At 52.1% G+C, this 18428-nt stretch overlaps 6 protein-coding genes across 6 annotated transcripts; 2 read left to right on the plus strand and 4 right to left on the minus strand.

Moving 5' to 3' along the window:
- The first annotated feature begins 1958 nt into the window (after positions 1-1958).
- On the plus strand, positions 1959-3307 carry P170DRAFT_437139 (ATP synthase complex assembly protein ATP12). The gene is made up of 2 exons (XM_024849293.1): positions 1959-2367; positions 2436-3307. Exons 1-2 carry the CDS (start codon positions 2076-2078, stop codon positions 3218-3220), a joined length of 1077 nt encoding a protein of 358 aa, XP_024704865.1. The 5' UTR covers positions 1959-2075; the 3' UTR covers positions 3221-3307.
- A 4831-nt stretch (positions 3308-8138) lies between these two features.
- Positions 8139-10099, plus strand: P170DRAFT_409008 (putative mRNA processing protein (Mss51)). Its single transcript, XM_024846754.1, has 3 exons — positions 8139-9013; positions 9085-9742; positions 9823-10099. Exons 1-3 carry the CDS (start codon positions 8161-8163, stop codon positions 9848-9850), a joined length of 1539 nt encoding a protein of 512 aa, XP_024704866.1. The 5' UTR covers positions 8139-8160; the 3' UTR covers positions 9851-10099.
- Positions 10100-10271: 172 nt separating this feature from the next.
- P170DRAFT_437142 (putative extracellular serine-rich protein) lies at positions 10272-11447 on the minus strand (the record flags this gene model as incomplete). The annotated part of the gene is made up of 1 exon (XM_024849294.1): positions 10272-11447. A coding segment is annotated over exon 1 (385 nt), but the record flags the coding sequence as incomplete, so codon positions are not given.
- Positions 11448-11876: 429 nt separating this feature from the next.
- On the minus strand, positions 11877-13247 carry P170DRAFT_188450 (uncharacterized protein). The gene is made up of 2 exons (XM_024842696.1): positions 12753-13247; positions 11877-12679 (listed from the first exon to the last, which is right to left on the minus strand). The coding sequence occupies exons 1-2, from the start codon at positions 13037-13039 to the stop codon at positions 12136-12138; spliced, it is 831 nt and encodes a 276-aa protein (XP_024704868.1). The 5' UTR covers positions 13040-13247; the 3' UTR covers positions 11877-12135.
- A 208-nt stretch (positions 13248-13455) lies between these two features.
- Positions 13456-15646, minus strand: P170DRAFT_357783 (NAD-dependent malic enzyme; the record flags this gene model as incomplete). Its single annotated transcript, XM_024844243.1, has 8 exons — positions 13456-13784; positions 13863-14230; positions 14306-14572; positions 14625-14758; positions 14821-14949; positions 15008-15211; positions 15284-15505; positions 15572-15646. 8 exons carry the CDS (start codon positions 15644-15646, stop codon positions 13456-13458), a joined length of 1728 nt encoding a protein of 575 aa, XP_024704869.1.
- A 1236-nt stretch (positions 15647-16882) lies between these two features.
- P170DRAFT_437145 (NADPH:quinone oxidoreductase family protein) lies at positions 16883-18197 on the minus strand. The gene is made up of 2 exons (XM_024849295.1): positions 18086-18197; positions 16883-17942 (listed from the first exon to the last, which is right to left on the minus strand). Exons 1-2 carry the CDS (start codon positions 18116-18118, stop codon positions 16932-16934), a joined length of 1044 nt encoding a protein of 347 aa, XP_024704870.1. The 5' UTR covers positions 18119-18197; the 3' UTR covers positions 16883-16931.
- Between the last annotated feature and the right edge of the window lie 231 nt (positions 18198-18428).

The following is an 18428-nucleotide window of genomic DNA, read 5'->3' on the forward strand; positions in this document are numbered from 1 at the left end:
ACTAACAATTTGGTTCTGCATTACTAGTCGCCAGCCTTGGAGCGCATACGCCGTCCACCTGACAACCCTGTCGCCTCCGGCTCTTTTGGGTGACTTGCTGCTTGTTTTGTTATGCCACAAAGCCACAGCGTCTTGGGACGAAGGCTCGCACATCATGGCCATGCAAGTCCTCGGTGTATGGATGTTTATCAGCAAGTTTATTAAACTTATCGGCCATTACATTCGTTACCCGGTTGATGTCTTGCTACTGCCCGTTTCCATACTTTTTGGGTATTTCCACGGAGCAATCAAGATGTACGCGGTACTAACACTGAATGTGGTAAGTTACATGATTAATAGTCTCGTTTCTCGTTTGATTTCCTCGAGTCTACACAAACGCTTGTGCGATACAGGTCCTGAAACCCACTTCTCGGGGCCCTGGGCTTGAAATTTTAGCCCAGTTGTTACCGCAAAATGGGTTCTAGACTTTTGACCTACTGAAACCTTCATCCATCTTGGTGTATTAACCCCTCATGAATTGGGTCATGGGTCTCATCTGGCCAGGTTGCACTTTTGATGCTCCGTCTCTGGGCAGTTCGGCTCCGATGAGTCGAGTTTATTTTCGATTTTCGATTTTTTGTTTTTTTCTTTTTCACTTCCCTCCAATTTTCTTTCCCACAATTTTGGTTTCCCACTAATTTTCTATTACCCTCGCCCTATCTGACTATTTTGGTGGACGGATGTTCCCCTCCACCCCAACTTTCATTTGCCTGTTTCTATTGCGAGATCATTACTTTTGGCCCCACCCTCTCTTACTACCTCGTTTTTTGCAACTTGCCCCCCTCTTTTCTCTCCTTAAGTGAACCTTACTAATCCATTTATCTTTTTACAGACTACATGGGGTAGCAGAGATGGTGCCGATGACTACGACGCAGAGCGCATGAAGAAACGAACAGGCAACGACCGGTTGAAGCAACCGTATTATCCGAGGTTCATCACTCAGTAAACTCGGTTCATTCGATAAATTCGATGATAGCAAGCCATTTTATCGGCATTTCAACAAGCCTGCAAAATACACTTGATGCTCTCAATCTATCAATTTTTTATCTGATTGGCATCAATGGTAACTTGTTATCTGTTTTCTTTTACGATGCAATGCCTTTTATGACACACTGCTTGGGGACGATTTTTTGGCTCCTAACCGGAAAACTATCATCTCGATGAACACTATATGTCAACATTTCATTTTCATTCAAGAATATGGCGAGTAGGGTCACTTTTTTCTTTTCCTCTTTCTTTTCCTTGTGGTTTATTTCATTTTCTATCTCGTTGGGTTCTTATTCGGCGTCTGTCTCGCTGCGACGTGACAGTTACCAGGGTTAACAGAACCAAGCCCTTTGCGCTGTTGGCTTATCCATGTTCCTCCCCAAAACTAACGTTGTCCCTGGAAGACATTGGCCTCCAAGGGTTTCTTTCTTGTATATTACAAAAGCGTGGACGGGCTCCATGGTCGCCTGTTCAGTTTTCTTGTTTTCTTTTGGTCATCATTTGTCGACTTAGACTGAATGCTGGGAGTTTTGCTTTTTTTATTATTATTCAGATTTCCTCCTTCATCTATTATGGCATTATATCCCCTTTATTTCAGCGTTAATCCATGTTGTTCATAACTTCTAATGAATTTGATTCGTGACTTGTTGGGCAACCTCTCGATTAGGTGGTTAGGCTAGATTAGAATCGACTTTACACTGATGATGCACATCCAGCATATAGGTGTAACCAGGCCGTAGTAGATAAGAGATGATGGTATTGAATTAGTGTTTCTTTTCTTTTCTTTTACACTTTCAAGTTGCTTGGTTATAACCACCCATCCGACTTGCGCTCAATGGGGGCAACTCATGCGTTGACCGCCAACGGGCGGTGAAAATAGTGTCACTTCCGAACTCGCCGTAAGGCCATTTTTTCTGCTATCTGCATCAAGTCGCCGCTTGAGTGGTTCTACCTGGGAGGGCTTCTGTTTCATATCACCTCATTCGCAATTCATCAAATAGGCCCATCCATACCGGATATTCCTTTTAGCCTTTTAGGCCAAAGAAGCAATGTCGGCTTTTCAGATCGTCCGAGTTTCTTCACGGCAAGCAATTTCATCAACCACAAGACTCTCCGGTCGACAACCGCGTGGTTTTCATTCCTGTTCATCGAAGGCCGCCATTGCCCATCCCATCACCGCTCATGGCCCACCACCCAAAGCTCCTTCTGCCGCACAAGAGTTTAGTGGCCGTGTAGAACAGCAAAAAGCCCAGGAGGACGAGCTCAAGTCGCAATCGACAAGGCAACGAGCGTCGCTCAAAACGCGTTTCTGGAAGGATGTGAATGTCGAGAAGAAGCCGGGTACGTGTATCGCGCAATAAGAGCGTTTTGGGCCATCCGTAGCTGATCATCCGTCGTTTCGCCTGCAGAGGGAGATTACCGAGTTCTGTTAGACGCTCGGCCCGTTCGAACGCCTTCTAAAGACATTCTCTCCATCCCTCCCACGAAGCCTCACCTTGCCCATGCGATTGCCCTGGAATGGGATGTCATGACGACCGCCCAGCAAGCTTTGAAAAACCATCTCATCCCACTTACCTCTCTAACTGCCCGAGCGGCAGACATTGTTCGCGAGGATGAGCAGGGCGAGACAAATACCCGAGACCAAATCGTAACAACCTCAATGCGCTATCTGGATACGGATACCTTGCTTTGCTGGGTGCCTGAACAGCCCGAGGAAATCGACGATAATGGCGTGAAATCAGAAACCCTTCGAGAGGCTCAGATGAGAATAGCCAAAGACACCATTGCCTTCTTGAGCACAAAGGTCTGGCCAGGGATTGAGATTAAACCTATCTTAGACAGCAACAGCATATTGCCTGCGTCCCAGTCCCAGGCTACAAAAGACATCATTCGGCTCTGGATTTCAAACCTGCATGCGCATGACTTGGCCGCTTTGGAAAGAGGAATACTGGCATCGAAGAGCTTGTTGGTTGCCGTTAGGTTGGTTGCTGAATGGAGTGAAAATTTCCGGTCGATTCAGCGGTCGGGTTCCAAGAAATTCGGCATTGATGAGGCAGCAGAGGCTTCTAGCCTCGAGGTCAAGTGGCAGACAGACATGTGGGGCGAGGTCGAAGACACTCATGATGTCGACAAAGAAGATTTGAGGCGACAGCTTGGGAGCGTTATTGTCTTGGTGAGTGGCGATACCAAATGAATGAGTGGATGGATAGATGTACAGGTTTGTATTATATATATGTGTAGTTTATAACCTTCGGTGTATATGGCATAATATGATCAATGGTGTTTGTTAATCGGGTCTCTCTCTCTGTCTCTTTCTCTCCCTTCGTCTCCCTTAGAAGGAGCCGACCCAAATCCTCCAGCGGCGTATGGTCTAGTGGTACCTCGGATGAAGCAATGCGACGACTGCAGTCACGAGGCGGGAGGGGGGGGGGGCTAGTTGCCAAGGCGCGGCAGCCGTTGTTCAGACGAGGTAGAAAACCAGTGGCCCCTCCCATGATTTCTCGTGATTCCAGTGGAAGTTCAATTCCGTCCACCCGCCATATTGACCCGAATCCGGACTACGACCTCTCGCCGAAGTTATTTTAATCCACATATGCCATTCACACCGAACTACTGGTCGAACTTGAAGGTGGTTGCGTGGTGGGTCAGCGATGACGGAAAAGGGCGAAGGGTAAGTTCCCTCCGGCGTTCTAGGGATGGTCGACCCTGGTTCCATGGGCCGTGGCATGGGAGGCTGTGTCCTGGGCCAGATCATCCCAGTCACAATCATCTGACAGCGGAACCTGGGAAATGTACACAACTCTGCACGGCTTGTTTACTACTGTCCTTTTACCAACGAAGGTCTATACGGGGAGTCTCGCTAATGTATAATGCAAAAACTCCGCAGGCATAAACGTTCTCGAAGCTCCCTGGCATTCGCAGTCTTGAATCGTGACAAGTCAAAGGACGGTCACGAGACGGCTGTTGATCGCGACAGCGGCGATTCTCCTCGGCCCTCCATTTCTTCATCAGCTGGGAACAGCAATCCGTCTATCCCTCTTCCAATCCCACGAAGCTCGAGTCGTCGAAAGTCCTACCAGGAGGCCAGGCCGCCCTCGATGTCAGAGGCCCCCCTGGAGCCAGTGGGCTCCAACCAGAGTGGCGACAACATCGAGAAATTACCGTCGGGGACACAGGTGGACAGTGGGAGCATGTCCCTGGACCAATCCGTGCGTACGTTTCGGCTCTTTGAGACGCTACGCAGTGGGGACACCAATGTGATCTCGAAAGCAATCCGAGAGACCAAAGATTCCCAGGGCGCGGGTGCACTCTCTGGCACAACCATACTTCACCTAGCGATCCAATGTGCCGAGCCACAGGTCGTGGAATACATCCTCTCCGTTGACGAGGATCTCGACATCAATGCACGCGATCGAGACGGCAACACTCCCCTTCACCTGGCTGCCCAGCTTGGTAGGGGGCCATTGGTGCGCGAGTTGCTCAATCGACCGTCTCTCAATGACTCTATCGTGAACTACCGTGGCCAAACTGCCCTCGATGTTGCTCGCACCCCGGAGATCTTCCAACAACTTCAGCTAGCACGGTCCCTCTTCATGGATCACAAGACCCAGGAAATACAGCGACTCATATCCCAGGGTGACTACGACAAGTTGGAGAAGCTGCTGGAGGAGCCACGTGTGGAGGGTATAATGGATGTCAACAGTCTGGATTTGGTGACTGATCCTGCTACCGCTCAGTCTGGGGGTACTTTGCTGCATGAGGGGGCGAGAAAGAAGGATACGAAACTCATCCAAATATTTCTCATGCACGGCGCCGATCCTTTCCGGCGCGACAAGAAAGGAAAACTTCCCCAGGATGTGACGAAGGACGACAGGACACGTGCTATTCTGAAGAAGTCGCCCGCCGCAGTTATTGCTCAACGCGGGATCCAGGAAAAAGCCATTTTGGGGACGAATTCTGGCCAGGGAATCTCTGGCCGGGCTAGCACAGGCGAGGCCCCCTTTGCGGGTAAAGATGCTCGTGAAATGAGAGGCTACCTTAAGAAATGGACCAATTATACGAGTGGTTATAAACTGCGCTGGTTTGTCCTCGAAGACGGCGTTCTGAGTTACTACAAGCATCAAGGTAAAGCGTTTAATCCCTACAACTCGATACACCGGCCTCTAACTCTACTTGCAGATGACGCGGGATCTGCTTGTCGTGGCGCGATCAATATGAAAATTGCCCGGCTCAATATGGATTCCCAAGATAAGACGCGGTTTGAAATCCATGGGAAATCTTCCGTCAAATATCACTTGAAAGCAAATCACGTAGTTGAGGCCAAGCGTTGGTTTTGGACTCTGAATAACGCCATTCAGTGGGCAAAAGACGAGGCCAAGGAAGAACAAAGACGCCAGACGAGAGACGCCGAGGTCCTACGACAGGCGAAAATCGAGCAGACAGAGGGTCGACCGCTGGAGAGTCCCTCTGATTCACCCAGTTTAACAGCGACAAAGTCAAATGGCAAAGGTCTCGCCCCTCCGTCTCTAGGGGTTCCAAGTAGCAGTGGCACAAGACTGAGCACGTACGCTTCTCGCACAACGTTAGAGAGTACGCCGGCAGATGACGATGGTTCAATATTTGAGCCCTATGACCAAGGTGGTGCACAGAGCGACATCAATCGAGTTTTCAGCCACGTTACCACTGCACCTGATGTAGAGGGTGATGATGACGACTACGGGGATTATGCATCCAGCCGTGAGATGCCGCCGGCTGGTAAAGATGCCCTGAACATCACTGCTCAATCTGCAAAGATCCAGCTGGATATTCTGGCGAGTGTCTCTTCTTCGCTGCAGGCCGAGAAATCGAGCCACCCCGACATGTCTCTCCGTGATCCGGCTGTTGACCAAGCCCTTGGGGCTTATGAGGCAGCCGTGAGCAGCCTTCAAGGATTAGTGCAAAATCTACTGAAGATATCTAGGGATCGCGACTCATATTGGCAATATCGATTAAGCAGAGAGGCACACTTGCGCAAAATGTGGGAAGAGAGTATGGCACGAGTTGCCCAGGAACATGAGGAACTGCAATCGAAGATGGGAGAGTCTGAGGAGAGGCGACGGCGAACCAAGCGGGCCCTTAAGGAAGCACTGGAAGGCTCGTCGGCAAAATCTGGTCGCGCGGCTGATCAAGCGTCGTCACATATGAAAGACATCAATGACGATCTCGACGAAGCTCCGCGAGAACAGACCCCAGTTGCCTTGGAGGCAGCGTCAAAGAGCGAGTTGCCTGAAAATGATGAACCCCTACGTCGAAAGAAATCGACACTCTCTCAAATTAGCAGCCTTTATGATTCCGCATCAGATGATGAGGATGAATTTTTTGATGCGATCGATTCCGGGGAGATTGAGGTCGAGAATCTCGCCACCGCAGAGACCAAAGACGACAAGCCGGAACCCGAAGAAAAGAACAGCGAACTCCGTGCCGTGAAACATTCTCAGATTGTCCCTTCATTCAAGGGCTACGAGGAGCCCATCAGGACCAAGTTGAAAATGGACTATGATAATCGACCAAGGATCTCGTTGTGGGTAAGTTATACCCCCTCCCCCTTTACTGGTCAGCAGAATACCTTATAACAAAACTTCGCAGGGCATTTTGAAATCCATGATCGGAAAGGACATGACCAAAATGACCTTGCCGGTTTCATTCAATGAACCGACGTCGTTGCTTCAACGTGTAGCCGAGGATCTGGAATATGCAGACCTTCTTGATATGGCAGCTGACCGGTCTGATTCGATGGAACGTCTGGTTTACGTCGCTGCGTACGCCGCGAGCGAATACGCTTCGACCATTGGCCGTGTTGCCAAACCTTTCAATCCCCTTTTGGGGGAGACGTTCGAGTATGCTAGACCCGACAAAGGGTATCGGTTCTTCGTCGAACAGGTCAGCCATCACCCACCAGTCGGTGCGGCATGGGCGGAATCAGCAAAGTGGGATTACTATGTAAGAGACAATCCACCCCTCCGGTTACTGCCATCCATGGTCATCATTTGCATCCCACTAACCACGCTTTTGACAGGGTGAATCGGCTCTCAAATCTAAGTTTTACGGGAAGTCGTTCGATATCAACCTGCTCGGCACATGGTTTTTGAAGTTGCGCCCTGCATCGGGGGGTGAAGAGCTCTATACCTGGAAGAAAGTGACGTCTTCCGTGATCGGAATCATCACTGGCAACCCCACGGTTGATAATTACGGGTTGATGGAAATCAAGAACTGGACCACTGGCGAGATTTGTTATCTGGATTTTAAACCGAGAGGTTGGAAGGCTTCGTCAGCATACCAGGTCACTGGCAAGGTGGTTGACCGTGAGGGGCTACCGAAATGGAGCATGGGTGGCCGTTGGAACGACAAGATCTATGCCCGTCATACGCCTGGGTTTGAAGCACAAGTATCAGGCCAGGATCCGGAATCGGCCAAGTTGGTATGGCAAAGCCATCCCCGTCCAAGCGGTGTTCCTTTCAACTTAACCCCGTTTGGCATCACACTCAATGCCCTCCCCGAAGACTTGAAGCAGTATCTACCCCCCACGGACACTCGTCGCAGACCCGATCAACGTGCCATGGAGGAAGGCGAATATGACTTGGCTGCCACCGAGAAGCATCGGGTTGAAGAGAAGCAGCGAGCGAAGCGGAGGGAGAGGGAAATGAAGGGGGAGGAGCATCAGCCCAAGTGGTTTACTCGGGCGAAATGTCCGATTACTGGAGAGGAGTATTGGGCTCATAATGGAAAATATTGGGAGTCCAGAGAGGCGCAAGACTGGAGCGCCTGTGACGACATCTTTTGAAGCACGACGGCCATGTATTAATCGAAGTAAACGGAGCATGCAGCTAGCTGGCTTGTGTGTTTTTTTTTTTTTTTTTTTTTTTTCTCCCTTGATTGCCTTCTGAGGGTGATATACCGTATCCACAGCTGTGTAGATAGGATTTTCTATCATGTTTGTAATGTAATAAGAGGAGATAACCCGAACCCGGAGCAGGACATTTCTTGCATGCAGCCACTCATGCGGCCGGATCACGTGCCCCAGGTCTGGATCGCGCGGTCACTGCTTGAGCCTCACAATTGACGAAACTGCCCTCCTCACCTCTCGAACAGCACACCATGGCCGGCGAGTACACCTGTGGTCGCTGCCTACAGGTACTGCAGCGAGGAGCCATTGGATCGACTTCCCTTGCAACAATGCTACCAAGGCTGCCGGTCTCCAGGCGATGTCCCGCTTCTGTGCGAAGCTTTGGCTCACGAAGCTTGTCGTGCAAGAACCTGCAAGGGCAGGCAAAGAGAGCATCGCCCCATGGCCTACAGAATATATCTTACAACCTCCAGTCATTCAGGTCCAAGGCTTCGTCTGCGACGTCTAGCCACCTGTCGCCGGATCGGGCGTTGCTGAAGCCTAACAACCTATTCCACCCTTTTACCCAGTCCCCGGCCTCCGCAATCCGACAGCGTGCTGCATTCATCAAACAAAATTCATTCTGCCCTCATCCGAGCCACCAGCAAACACGCGCGCCCGTCTCGCCCCACGACCCCGAGTCGCGCAAGTGTCAACACGAGTCGAGTCTTCCACCAGCCCATTCCCACTTTGAATGTCCCGACTGTGGTGTCCCAATCTACTGTTCGGAGGGGCATTGGATGGATGACTTCGAGGCGCACCTGGAGATATGCGAGACCATTCGACAGATCAACGAGGATGACCATGATCTACACTCGGGGCGCTTCTTCCCGGAGTTTGCCTATCCGGGTCTGCAGGATGATAACTATGTCATTAACATGACCAATTGGGACACCTTTCTCTACACACGGGAGTTCGACGCGATCAACGATGATAGGAGTATGCGACAAGTGACTAGGATGCTCACCTACCCGCTTACGATCGGAAGCGTTTTGCACGAGTTGAGCCCTTATAGCGTTCGGAAGTCCGGCAGACTCACCGTCGAAGGCCTCAAAAGTGTGAGCGGTAAGCTTTTCTCTCATCTTCAGGGTCCTATTCTTGCCCCAGTTGACAGCAGACTGATTTGGTCCAATTAGCTCTACGATACACCATGCATCCCCCCAAGACCGGAGAAGGCGTCGATATTCGAGGGCTGCGTTTGAAAGCCCCGCCCGTGCGGATTTTCATTCTGGGAGCACGCGCCGAGTCTTCCTTGCCCCGCGATGTTTGGCTCCAGCTCAGTCACATTTTCCCGCGGTCACTTATCCACCTGATCTTCATCGGTCCGGAGAGTATGGCCAATCGAGATGCCGAATTCCCCCTCCCAGAGCGAACGCCCGAGAACCCATTTGGCGGGATCGTCGAAGACCGACTGGGCGGGCAGTTCAAGATCACGACGTACGTCGACTACTTCCACACGATGTACAATGCGCAGTACTTCCAGCCATTCGATCCGTACCTGGATTGCTTTATGCTCTTCCATCCTGGCCTCGGTCACCCGGCGAGCTCCCACGAGTGGGAAGAAACCTTGCCGCAGCTTCTCGAAACCAAGGTCCCCATCCTCAGCACCGGATACACTCAGTGGGACATGGAGCGGGACATCAAGTGGGTGGGTGAGAAGTGTGCCGGGGAATTCGACGTCTTGTTGGAACCGGGAGAGAACATCTTCCGCAGTCTACGATGGGATCTCAATGATCTGGACCCCCACGACGTGTCCTGCGGCAATTGGGGAGTATGGGCATTCCGAGGGAAAAGGTACGTGCCATTCTCTCGCCTTCGGTCTCCACGGAGGGAGACTCCGCGTATAGTCGAACGGGTTGCTAACATTGATTCAGGTATGAGGCCACTTTCAAACCAACATAGCACCGTGTACTTTCGGCGAACCCGTTTCTCCATGCTTTCATTCCTCTTGGCCCTTTTCGCTTCCTGCGCCGAACCCGTCTCTTGTAAATTTATGCATAGGAGTGTAATGCTTTCTTTGCCCCTACCTATCCCCCCAAGGCGGACAGGGTGGAGCACACACGCATCCAACTCCGCTCATTCGAATGTGTTAATATATATAACAATCTGTACCCTATACTTGTCTTGCTGCCACGTAGAACCACACACAGGGATTTTACATTCGAAAAGAAAACACATACAAACACATGGACTGTATTGATTCAGGGAGAATTCCATTTGCGTCCTACATTCGTTACTTCGGGACAATAGTTGGGTTGGGGGTCAAGCCAGAAAGATAAGAGGACAAGTAAAGGTTGCTAAAGAAGTCGAGCATGTCAAAAGGGTATAAACCAAAGTAGAAAAAAAAAAAAGAGCGCCAGGGCCGGCGGCAGCAAATAAGAGTCAACCTCAAAAGGAGGAGATCGGAATTAAGTAGAATACAAGAAGATAAAAGTGCAGGCAATACCCGTCCCAACACATGAATACCGTCAAATCCGTCATGTAGAAACCAAGATGGCCTCGGTTACGAGTGTGTACAATAGAAATAGAGATAATAAAAAATAGAAAAAAGGGGGAAAGAAGAAGAGAAGTGAAAAAGAAATGAGCACATGAAAATGAGGCAGAAAATGCCATGGAAAGAGCCGTGAAGCCGTTGAAGATTCGGAATTTCCAGCCTTGCCGTCCGATCCTGGTCCTTGCATGCATGTCGAGACCAATGGATAGCTCAGACGAAGATCGCCCAATTGCGAGCCTGTCAGATATGTCCCGCGATGATGTCAGGAGCCTAGGAAACGGTTGGAGACCAGCCATTATTGGGGAACATCTCTTAAATCAAGAGAAGTCCAGCCACGGCGAGGACACCACCGGTCATCGCGCCGGACAGCTTAACGGCCGGGGCAGCATCGCCCGTGAAGGGAGCGACGGACGACGAAGCCGGCGGCACGGCGGAGGTTTGCGACGCGCGGACGGAGGAGCTGGAGGCTCTCCATTTGGGCGTGGGGGACGGGGTGGCCGACGAGCTCGGGGTGATGCTCGCGACGCTGCTGCTGGTGGTGGTGGTGGTGGGCAGCAGCGACGAGGTCGACGACGAGGTCGTGGTGGAGGACGAGGGCTGCGCGCCGACGCTCTGGACGGTGATGACCTGAGTGACGGGGTCGGCGAGGGCGAAGGGCGCAAAGGCAGCCGACGCGACAAGAAGAATGTTGGTGATTTGCATGGTGAAGGATTTAGATCTGCGGTTGGATGCTGATTCGGAGTTGTCGCAAGAAGAGATGTGGATCAGATCGTCAAGCGACTTCTTGTTTTGATTTTGGATATGAGATTTGTCCCTCCTTTGTGGTATAGGGTGCAAGCCAAACAAAAAAGAATGAATGGAGCTGGAAACGAGTGACAGCTCTTGTGAAGAGAAGGAGCAACAAGGATTGACTGGGGGAGGGAAAGAGGAAGAGGGGATTATGAAGGGGCGACACGAGGGAAAAGGGGGAGAAGGAGCCCGCGCTAAAGCGCCGTTAGTGAGCAGTCCGGCCGTTTGGAAGAACCGCTAAATTGCGCATACGAGAAATTGGATCCTTTGATTGCAGCGTGTCGATCGCCTCGCCCGGTGTCCTTGGCGACCCTCCTTTCGGGTCCATTCTGGCGAGCGTTCCTGGCGAGATCCATGGATTCGCTTCTTTCCTCGTGCTCGGCCATACTGCCCTAATATAATCCAGACGAGACGGTCCTAGAATGCCTCCTGGAGAGAAGTTTTAGCGCAGAGAAAGCAATGCCATTGTCTGAAAACTGAATCATCCTGCAACGCCAGAATCCGGGCGTGGGTATCTATCAAACAAACCAAAGCATTCTATAAGTCTAATGAAGCCAAAAACGCCCGCCCAGTGTTTCAAGCCAATTAATCCAGCACAGCTGCTGTGTCCATTGTCATTAGAGCCGTGGAACACCACAGTTCGGCCCAGAGCAATGAAATGAGTGTCAAGGAGTGACGATGATGATAGAGGGTTCAGGAGCGATGGTAGGAGTGCGGAGGAAGCCAGACTCTTTTTTCGCTTTTCTTTTTTTTGGGGGCCTCTGGTCCACAGCAACCCACAGCAACCCACAGTCAAGCAACCACCCAAAAGCAGAGAAGGAGAGACCATAAATTTCATAAGAAAAAAAACAGAGAAGAAACAAAGAAAAAATAACGAAAAAAAAAATCAAATCATAACAAAGCATCAGAGACCCCAGACAGTACCGGCCACCAGCGCAGCCATCAGCCAGTACCCGCTGGTTTCACGCATTTTCGTGGCTGCCGAGGAATCTGCGGATGGGTCATCCACCGTGGTGCCGTTGGGGAGGGTCCCGTTGATATAAATTGACTTGGTGCCATTCACCTCGGCAACCGTGACCGTGCTAGAGTTGACCGGTTGAGTTCCGTTAAAGAGGTCCTCGTAGTAAGTGTTGTTGGAGTTGTCGTCGCATCCGCATTCGGAGTGTTTCTGGCACAGACAGACCACGGGCAACGACTCATTTCGGTCATTTTTCTCGTCCGTATAGTTATAGTGATGGTGGTAGGGGTAGGCGTATGCACCGTATAGCCAAATGCCGGGAAAGAAAGCCAGGGCGGCCACTGGCAGGAGGAAAGGTGCCACGCCCAACGGTGAACGTCCGCCGGCAGCAAAAGGAGTGCGAGCACCTCCGGCGTAGTAAGAGCCACCTCCGTAGGCGGGCTGCGGTCCGGATCCTCCGCGAGTAGCTCCTCCAGAGTTACTTGACGAGCTTTACGAGAGGAAAATGCCAGGTTAGCGCGACGGTCAACACAGCATCTATGGCCTGACTTCTGAAGACTTACCCAGTCCGAGACGAGCCACTGCTGCCGCCGGAACGACCACCGGAGCTACTACCAGAGCTGCCTCCACTTCGTCCGCCGCTACCACCACCACTTCCCCCTCCACCACCTCCTCCGCCGCCTCGTCCTCCTCCTCCGCCGCCGCCCCGACGCTTCTCCAAGTCGGAAATCAGGAGGGAATGCGGTTGAGTGGCGGCGTCCGACACAATCAGGTCCGAGCGAGGAATGCTCAGACCTGGAGTCGTCGCAAAGAGAAGAGCGAACACGGTTGCAGCAGTGATGATTTTCATGATGGCGATGAGTTGTGTAGGGTGAGAGAATGAGAAGTAAGGATGATGATGGAAGGAAGTGAGATGGGTCTAGCGCATCGTTTTTGGGTTGGGTTGCATGAAAGCGTACAGTAAAAACTCCGGAGAAGGCAATCCCTTCCTAATAAGTAACAATGATTTCATTCTGCACAGACCACGTGGGAGGCGCAGCCCGGATTACTTCATCAACACGTGCTGTTTGCCGTCAACTAAACGGATACGGACTCACTCGTGGTTCAAAGGTTACTGCCGATTTGACTCACTGGTTCAGACAAAACCACACAACTTGCAATAACCCTCAAGCAATTACGACACTCTGAGCCTTGCACGCCCCGATGACATGGCTTGGGGTTCTGCGCCCGATTACTCCGCACCAACCAACATCATTGCCACTAGTGCTAAACTCTGACCAGCGGCCTATAGACCGGCTCCCACATCTGCACACGAATCCATTCGTCCAACTCTTTCTCGTCCGTCGGGACGTTCTCCTCTAGAGCCTCCCCCTCTTGGACGGCGGTTTGGATCACGGCCTTGGCAATATCCACGCTAATTTCTCGTACATCCTCCACATCGGGGAGAAGAGGCTGATTTGAATCCTGGTGTGCGGGTGAGCGAGCAGCTAGTGCCTTGACCGCTGCCACAAGCATCTTGTTCGAAACAATCCGTGTTCGCGAGAGCACGGCACCAAGACCGATCCCCGGGAAGCATGTCGAATTGTTGCATTCCGCTACGTCAGCGAGAAAAGGTGGCAAACGTCAGCAAATGGCGAGAAACAGGTGGTGGCTGTGGGCTGCAGGGCACTTACCAATCTCGTATTTCTGGCCATTTCGCTCCACGGGCGGGAATGGACTCCCCGTGGCGATGAGGGCTTGGCCGTTGCTCCAGCGGTTGATGTCTTCGGGACAAGCTTCGTGAAGCCGGGTAGGGTTGCTGAGTGGGAACACAATCGGCCGTTCCACATGTTTGGCCATTTCTCGAATGATCGCCTCTGTGAATGCCTGGGGCTTGGTGGACGTGCCGATCAGAACATGTGGCTTCACCTCTCTTACCACGGAAAGTAAATCCGCGCCCTTCTCTTTGGACCACTCCTCGTCTTCCCGTGCAAACGGGACTTGGGCTGGCGTCAGCTGGTCCTGGAGAGACTTCACCAGCAGTCCCGGCTTATCTAAACACCTATACCGTGCTCGGGGTCAGCAATGTTCTTGAAAGGATTATTTCAACGGATTGGATTGTCGGGTGAGATTATACCAGATTTGCTTTGAAGCCTCCGACTTCGACTTGCCGGTTTCTGTCGCGATACTGTCGGCAATCTGCTCTGCAATGCCAGTTCCAGCCGATCCGGAACCGAAGATGACGATGTGCGCATCCTCTAACTTGACCCCACTGACATCAAGGGCTACGATTAGGGCGGCTAGGGTTACACATCCTGTTCCCTGAATGTCATCATTAAAGCAGGGAACCTGCGATCGGAATCGATCCAAAATTCTTTTGGCGTTCTGCAGACCAAAGTCCTCGCTGGGTTATTTGTGTTAGCTTCAGATACATCCTGGATGCGGTATACACTCACAAGTGAATATATGCTCTGGGGAACTTCTTTTTAGCAGTAGTCAAGAATTTGTCCACAAACTGGTCGTATTCCTGGCCTCTGGCTCGCCGTTGTCGAAGACCTAGATATAAATCGTCACTGAGCAGTCTTTCATTCTGTCATCTCAGTCAGTCTTTGCAAAATGCGCGGGGATGTTCATTCGGTTTGCTGGGCTTACATCGGTACCGCAGTCCAAAACGACTGGCAACTGTCTCGAGGGATGAATTCCAGCGCAGAGAGTAGACAGAACCAGTTTTGCAACGGAGATCAGCATAGCTCCCACTCCTTGGTCTCCAATGCCCAAGATCTGAAGGTGAAAGTGTTAGCCAGCCATTTCGAAATACAGGGGAAATGTCTCAACGTACCTCTTCGCCGTCACTAACAACGATATAATCGACCTCATCGCTGCTCCCGAAATTGGAAAGACACTCTTCAATTCGATCCTGGTCATTGATGTTCAGAAAGCAGCCCTCAGGTTTCCTGAACAGGCTTGAATAGTTCTTGATCGCCTCGCCTTCTGTCGGGGTGTAGATCACGCCGAACATCTCCTTCAGATGAGATTGTAGTAACTGGTTCGCGAAAGTTAGAAAGCCGAGCGCAGATTAATCCTCTACATCTCTCCATGCAATTGACAGACTTACCTTGTAGTACAAAACCTCATTTTGAGCCTTCATACTCGCCATGAAAGTGTTCTTGGCCAGATCATCTGGGCGGCTGCTATACTGCTGGTATGCCCGCCGAACCTGCTCCTCCAAGGTTTGTACGTTTGGGGGGAGCAGGCCGTGTAGCTTGAAGTTCTTGCGCTCTTCAAGCGTGAAAGCGGAACCTTTGTTGAACTGTCCTGACGCAATGAGGCTTCTACCCTACTGTCCTAGTTAATATACATTGCCTGCTCGTCGATGTTCCAGGTGGGAGGGGAGGATCATCACCTCGTAGGGACATTTCAACGGCCCCGATGCCGCTCGCGGAAGATGCTTAAACTTCGATGCCGTCGACGGAGACATGTTTGCCAATGGGAAATAATAGTTTAATCGCTTGAGAGATCAGGCGCCAACGAAGGTGCAGTTATAAGATGAATCGCGCCGGCCTTGCTGGGTGAAAATAAGCCTTGCCTGCAGGTTGCACGACATGGTCTCGACAAGTGCTCGGTGGAGAATGACGTCGAGAGAAAGAGGGCGATTGACGGATCCCGGTTTGAGCGACCGGAAGCCTGGTGTGGCTTCGGGCCGTTCGGTCATAGTAACATATGTTGGTACGGGTCTCTTATGAAGTTATGGTGGCCCGAATTCAAGTTCGTTTCATTTCACGCAAGGATTCAAGCCTTTTGATATCAAACCAGCGTTACAATTCCACCCGCAACGTCATCGGGAGATAGTAGTAATGACGTCGATCGTTGATATCAGATTGGGACCATGAAATGGGGATCCATCATTCCAAGAAGCCATCGGTGATTGGTCAATCCCACTCAGCCCTGCAAGGACGGGGTACATGCATCCGATGCAGACAGCTGGAGATGCAGATGCAGATGCAGACGAGCTGTCTTCCTGTGAGGCACTGTCGACGGCGATAATCCTGACTAAGCCAGTCATCTGTCACGTGGCCGGCTAAGCGAAGAACAACGATTCCTCCTTTCCCGTCTTTCGTCCCCTCCCTCTTCTTCTGTGTTCCCCGTCCCGCGCTGCTCTCGCATTCCACGCAGCAGTGCTCTGCTCAGTACGCACACGAAGGATAAATGAATCCTTTTGCTGGTCAGATTGTTTGGACGCCTATTCAAGATCCAGACTAACCGGCCTTTCGCGTTCGCCTCGGACGGTTAGCTGTGGGAGGCGGAAAAACAAATACTCAACAAAACAAACAACTCGAAGATGGCCTGGGATATTATTCGCACCTATTCTTCATTTGCAACTTACACAATCCAGCTGCCCTAGTCTGCGGTGGCTCGATCGGTTTCCCCCGGGAATCCCGTTCGACGAGCAGACAACTCTATCACGGGCCCTTCGCTTTGAGGGACAGTTTTCATATGCCACGTCTTGTGGCTATGTCTGACTGGAGCTGGATTGTTAGGGGGACTTGTTCACGCAAGTTTCCCTTCGGGACTGGGGTCCAAGTTGCTAGAGGGATTCTTATAGGGCCTTCATAGTTCATGCTAGCTCTTTCAACTCCCCACGAGAGCATGACTCCTTGCGCACCTACATTCTTTGTGCTATGTCGTGTAAAGATATGATCTAGGTTTAGGGAATATATAGACTTTATTTAGGTACATATCAAGACAAGGGAAACCGATCTCTCCTATAGCTTGCTCTTCGTCCCCGCCTCGTCGTCGATAATCTTCACCACCACTTTCCCCCATGTCTCCCGACCTCCGAGAGCCTGCAACGCCCGGGGCACGCTCTCCAGCCCAACGAAACTCTCGTCCTTGAATGCCGTACCCCGGAACTGACCTTTGGCCACCAGATCGAAGATGCCCTGCCACACAGCACCCACGGTCTCCTTCTCAAACTTGGCGTACTGGCCCCAGTGCAAGCCGACGATGCTCACATTCTTCAGCAGCACGCGGTTCAGGGCCACCTTCTCGATCTGGCCCGCCGCGAACCCGATCACCAGCAGGCGCGCATTCCACGCCACGCATTTGAGACTGGCCTCGATCATCCCCACGGGGTCGTACACGATGTCCACACCGGCCTTGCCGTTCCCTTGGCGGTGCCGCGCACACAGCGCCTTCACCTCCTCTGGCCACGCCCTATCCTTGTAGTCGACGACGTAGTCCGCCCCGAACTCGCGCGCCACTTGGCGCTTGCGCTCCGTGCCAGCCGTCGCAATCACCGTCGCTCCCTTCGCCTTGGCGATCTGCACCGCGGCCAGCCCAACGCCGCCGGCCGCCGCGTGAACCAGCACCCAGTCGTCGCGGCGGACGTTGGCGCGATGCACCAGGCCACCGTACGAGGTGGGTGCCGTGACGAAGAGCCCGGCGGCGTCCTCGTAGCTCCAGCCGTTCGGTACGGGCAGCAGCGTGGCCTCCGGGGCCAGCACGTGCGTGGCGTAGGCTCCCTGCGTGGCACCGAACACGCGGTCTCCGACCTTGAAGCGCGGTGGCGACGGTCCCCTGGCCGTGGGCACTGCCAGCACGGTTCCGGCGAATTCAGCGCCACCGACCCACGGCAGTGGTGGCTGGTGTTGGTACTTGCCGCGGATTTGGAGAAGGTCGAAGAAGTTGGTGCCTGCCGAATGGATTTCGATCAGGTAGTTGGTTGGCGAGGGCGCTGGCGTGGGAAGTGTGCTGACCTGGAGATCCAGGGGTCCCTGCGATCATGGGGAGTTCATGTTAGCCATGAACGGGTGGGAATTGCCGATAGATGATTTGCTTATAGATGCAGATAGAGAGGTATGGCCATATCGGGTTTGTCGTAGAGAGGTTGACGGATTGAGACAGCGATTTGGCTTACCTGGACGTATTCTTTGACTTGGATGGCCCTCATAATGATGGATGTGGTAGAATTCGAGATGGGGGGACAATGGTGAGAAAGAGTAGAGAAGAAGGGAGGAAAGAGGAAGGAGAGAAAAAGCGTCGCTGAAAGTACCGAGAGCTGCGGCCTGCAATTTTCCCCGCGTCTTCGGATGGGCCGAGGTCCCTTCTCGGGTCATCCAACAGGGGGCCAGTAGTGTCTGCTCGGTCCCCGTCGCACACGTCGACTTGCCCCAGTCTACGAGCCCTTCTACGATTTGAGGGAAAACAAAATCGTCTTAATAGTATGATCTTCCAATTGAATATAGCCGTCCCGGCTCCTA

This window comes from Aspergillus steynii (genome assembly GCF_002849105.1).
Source record: "Aspergillus steynii IBT 23096 chromosome Unknown P170scaffold_4, whole genome shotgun sequence".
Classification (NCBI taxonomy): Eukaryota; Fungi; Ascomycota; class Eurotiomycetes; order Eurotiales; family Aspergillaceae; genus Aspergillus; species Aspergillus steynii.

Bases quoted from the DNA above. Each gene is read 5' to 3' on its own strand.
- P170DRAFT_437139 (XM_024849293.1), top strand. From the start codon at position 2,076: ATGTCGGCTTTTCAGATCGTCCGAGTTTCTTCACGGCAAGCAATTTCA. The intron at 2,368-2,435 runs GTACGTGTATCG...TTTCGCCTGCAG, and splicing joins GAATGTCGAGAAGAAGCCGG to AGGGAGATTACCGAGTTCTG.
- P170DRAFT_409008 (XM_024846754.1), top strand. From the start codon at position 8,161: ATGGCCGGCGAGTACACCTGTGGTCGCTGCCTACAGGTACTGCAGCGA. The intron at 9,014-9,084 runs GTAAGCTTTTCT...TGGTCCAATTAG, and splicing joins AGGCCTCAAAAGTGTGAGCG to CTCTACGATACACCATGCAT. The intron at 9,743-9,822 runs GTACGTGCCATT...ACATTGATTCAG, and splicing joins TGGGCATTCCGAGGGAAAAG to GTATGAGGCCACTTTCAAAC.
- P170DRAFT_188450 (XM_024842696.1), bottom strand. From the start codon at position 13,039: ATGAAAATCATCACTGCTGCAACCGTGTTCGCTCTTCTCTTTGCGACG. The intron at 12,680-12,752 runs GTAAGTCTTCAG...CCTCTCGTAAAG, and splicing joins AGTGGCTCGTCTCGGACTGG to CTCGTCAAGTAACTCTGGAG.
- P170DRAFT_437145 (XM_024849295.1), bottom strand. From the start codon at position 18,118: ATGAGGGCCATCCAAGTCAAAGAATACGTCCAG. The intron at 17,943-18,085 runs GTAAGCCAAATC...CCATGATCGCAG, and splicing joins AAGTCAAAGAATACGTCCAG to GGACCCCTGGATCTCCAGGT.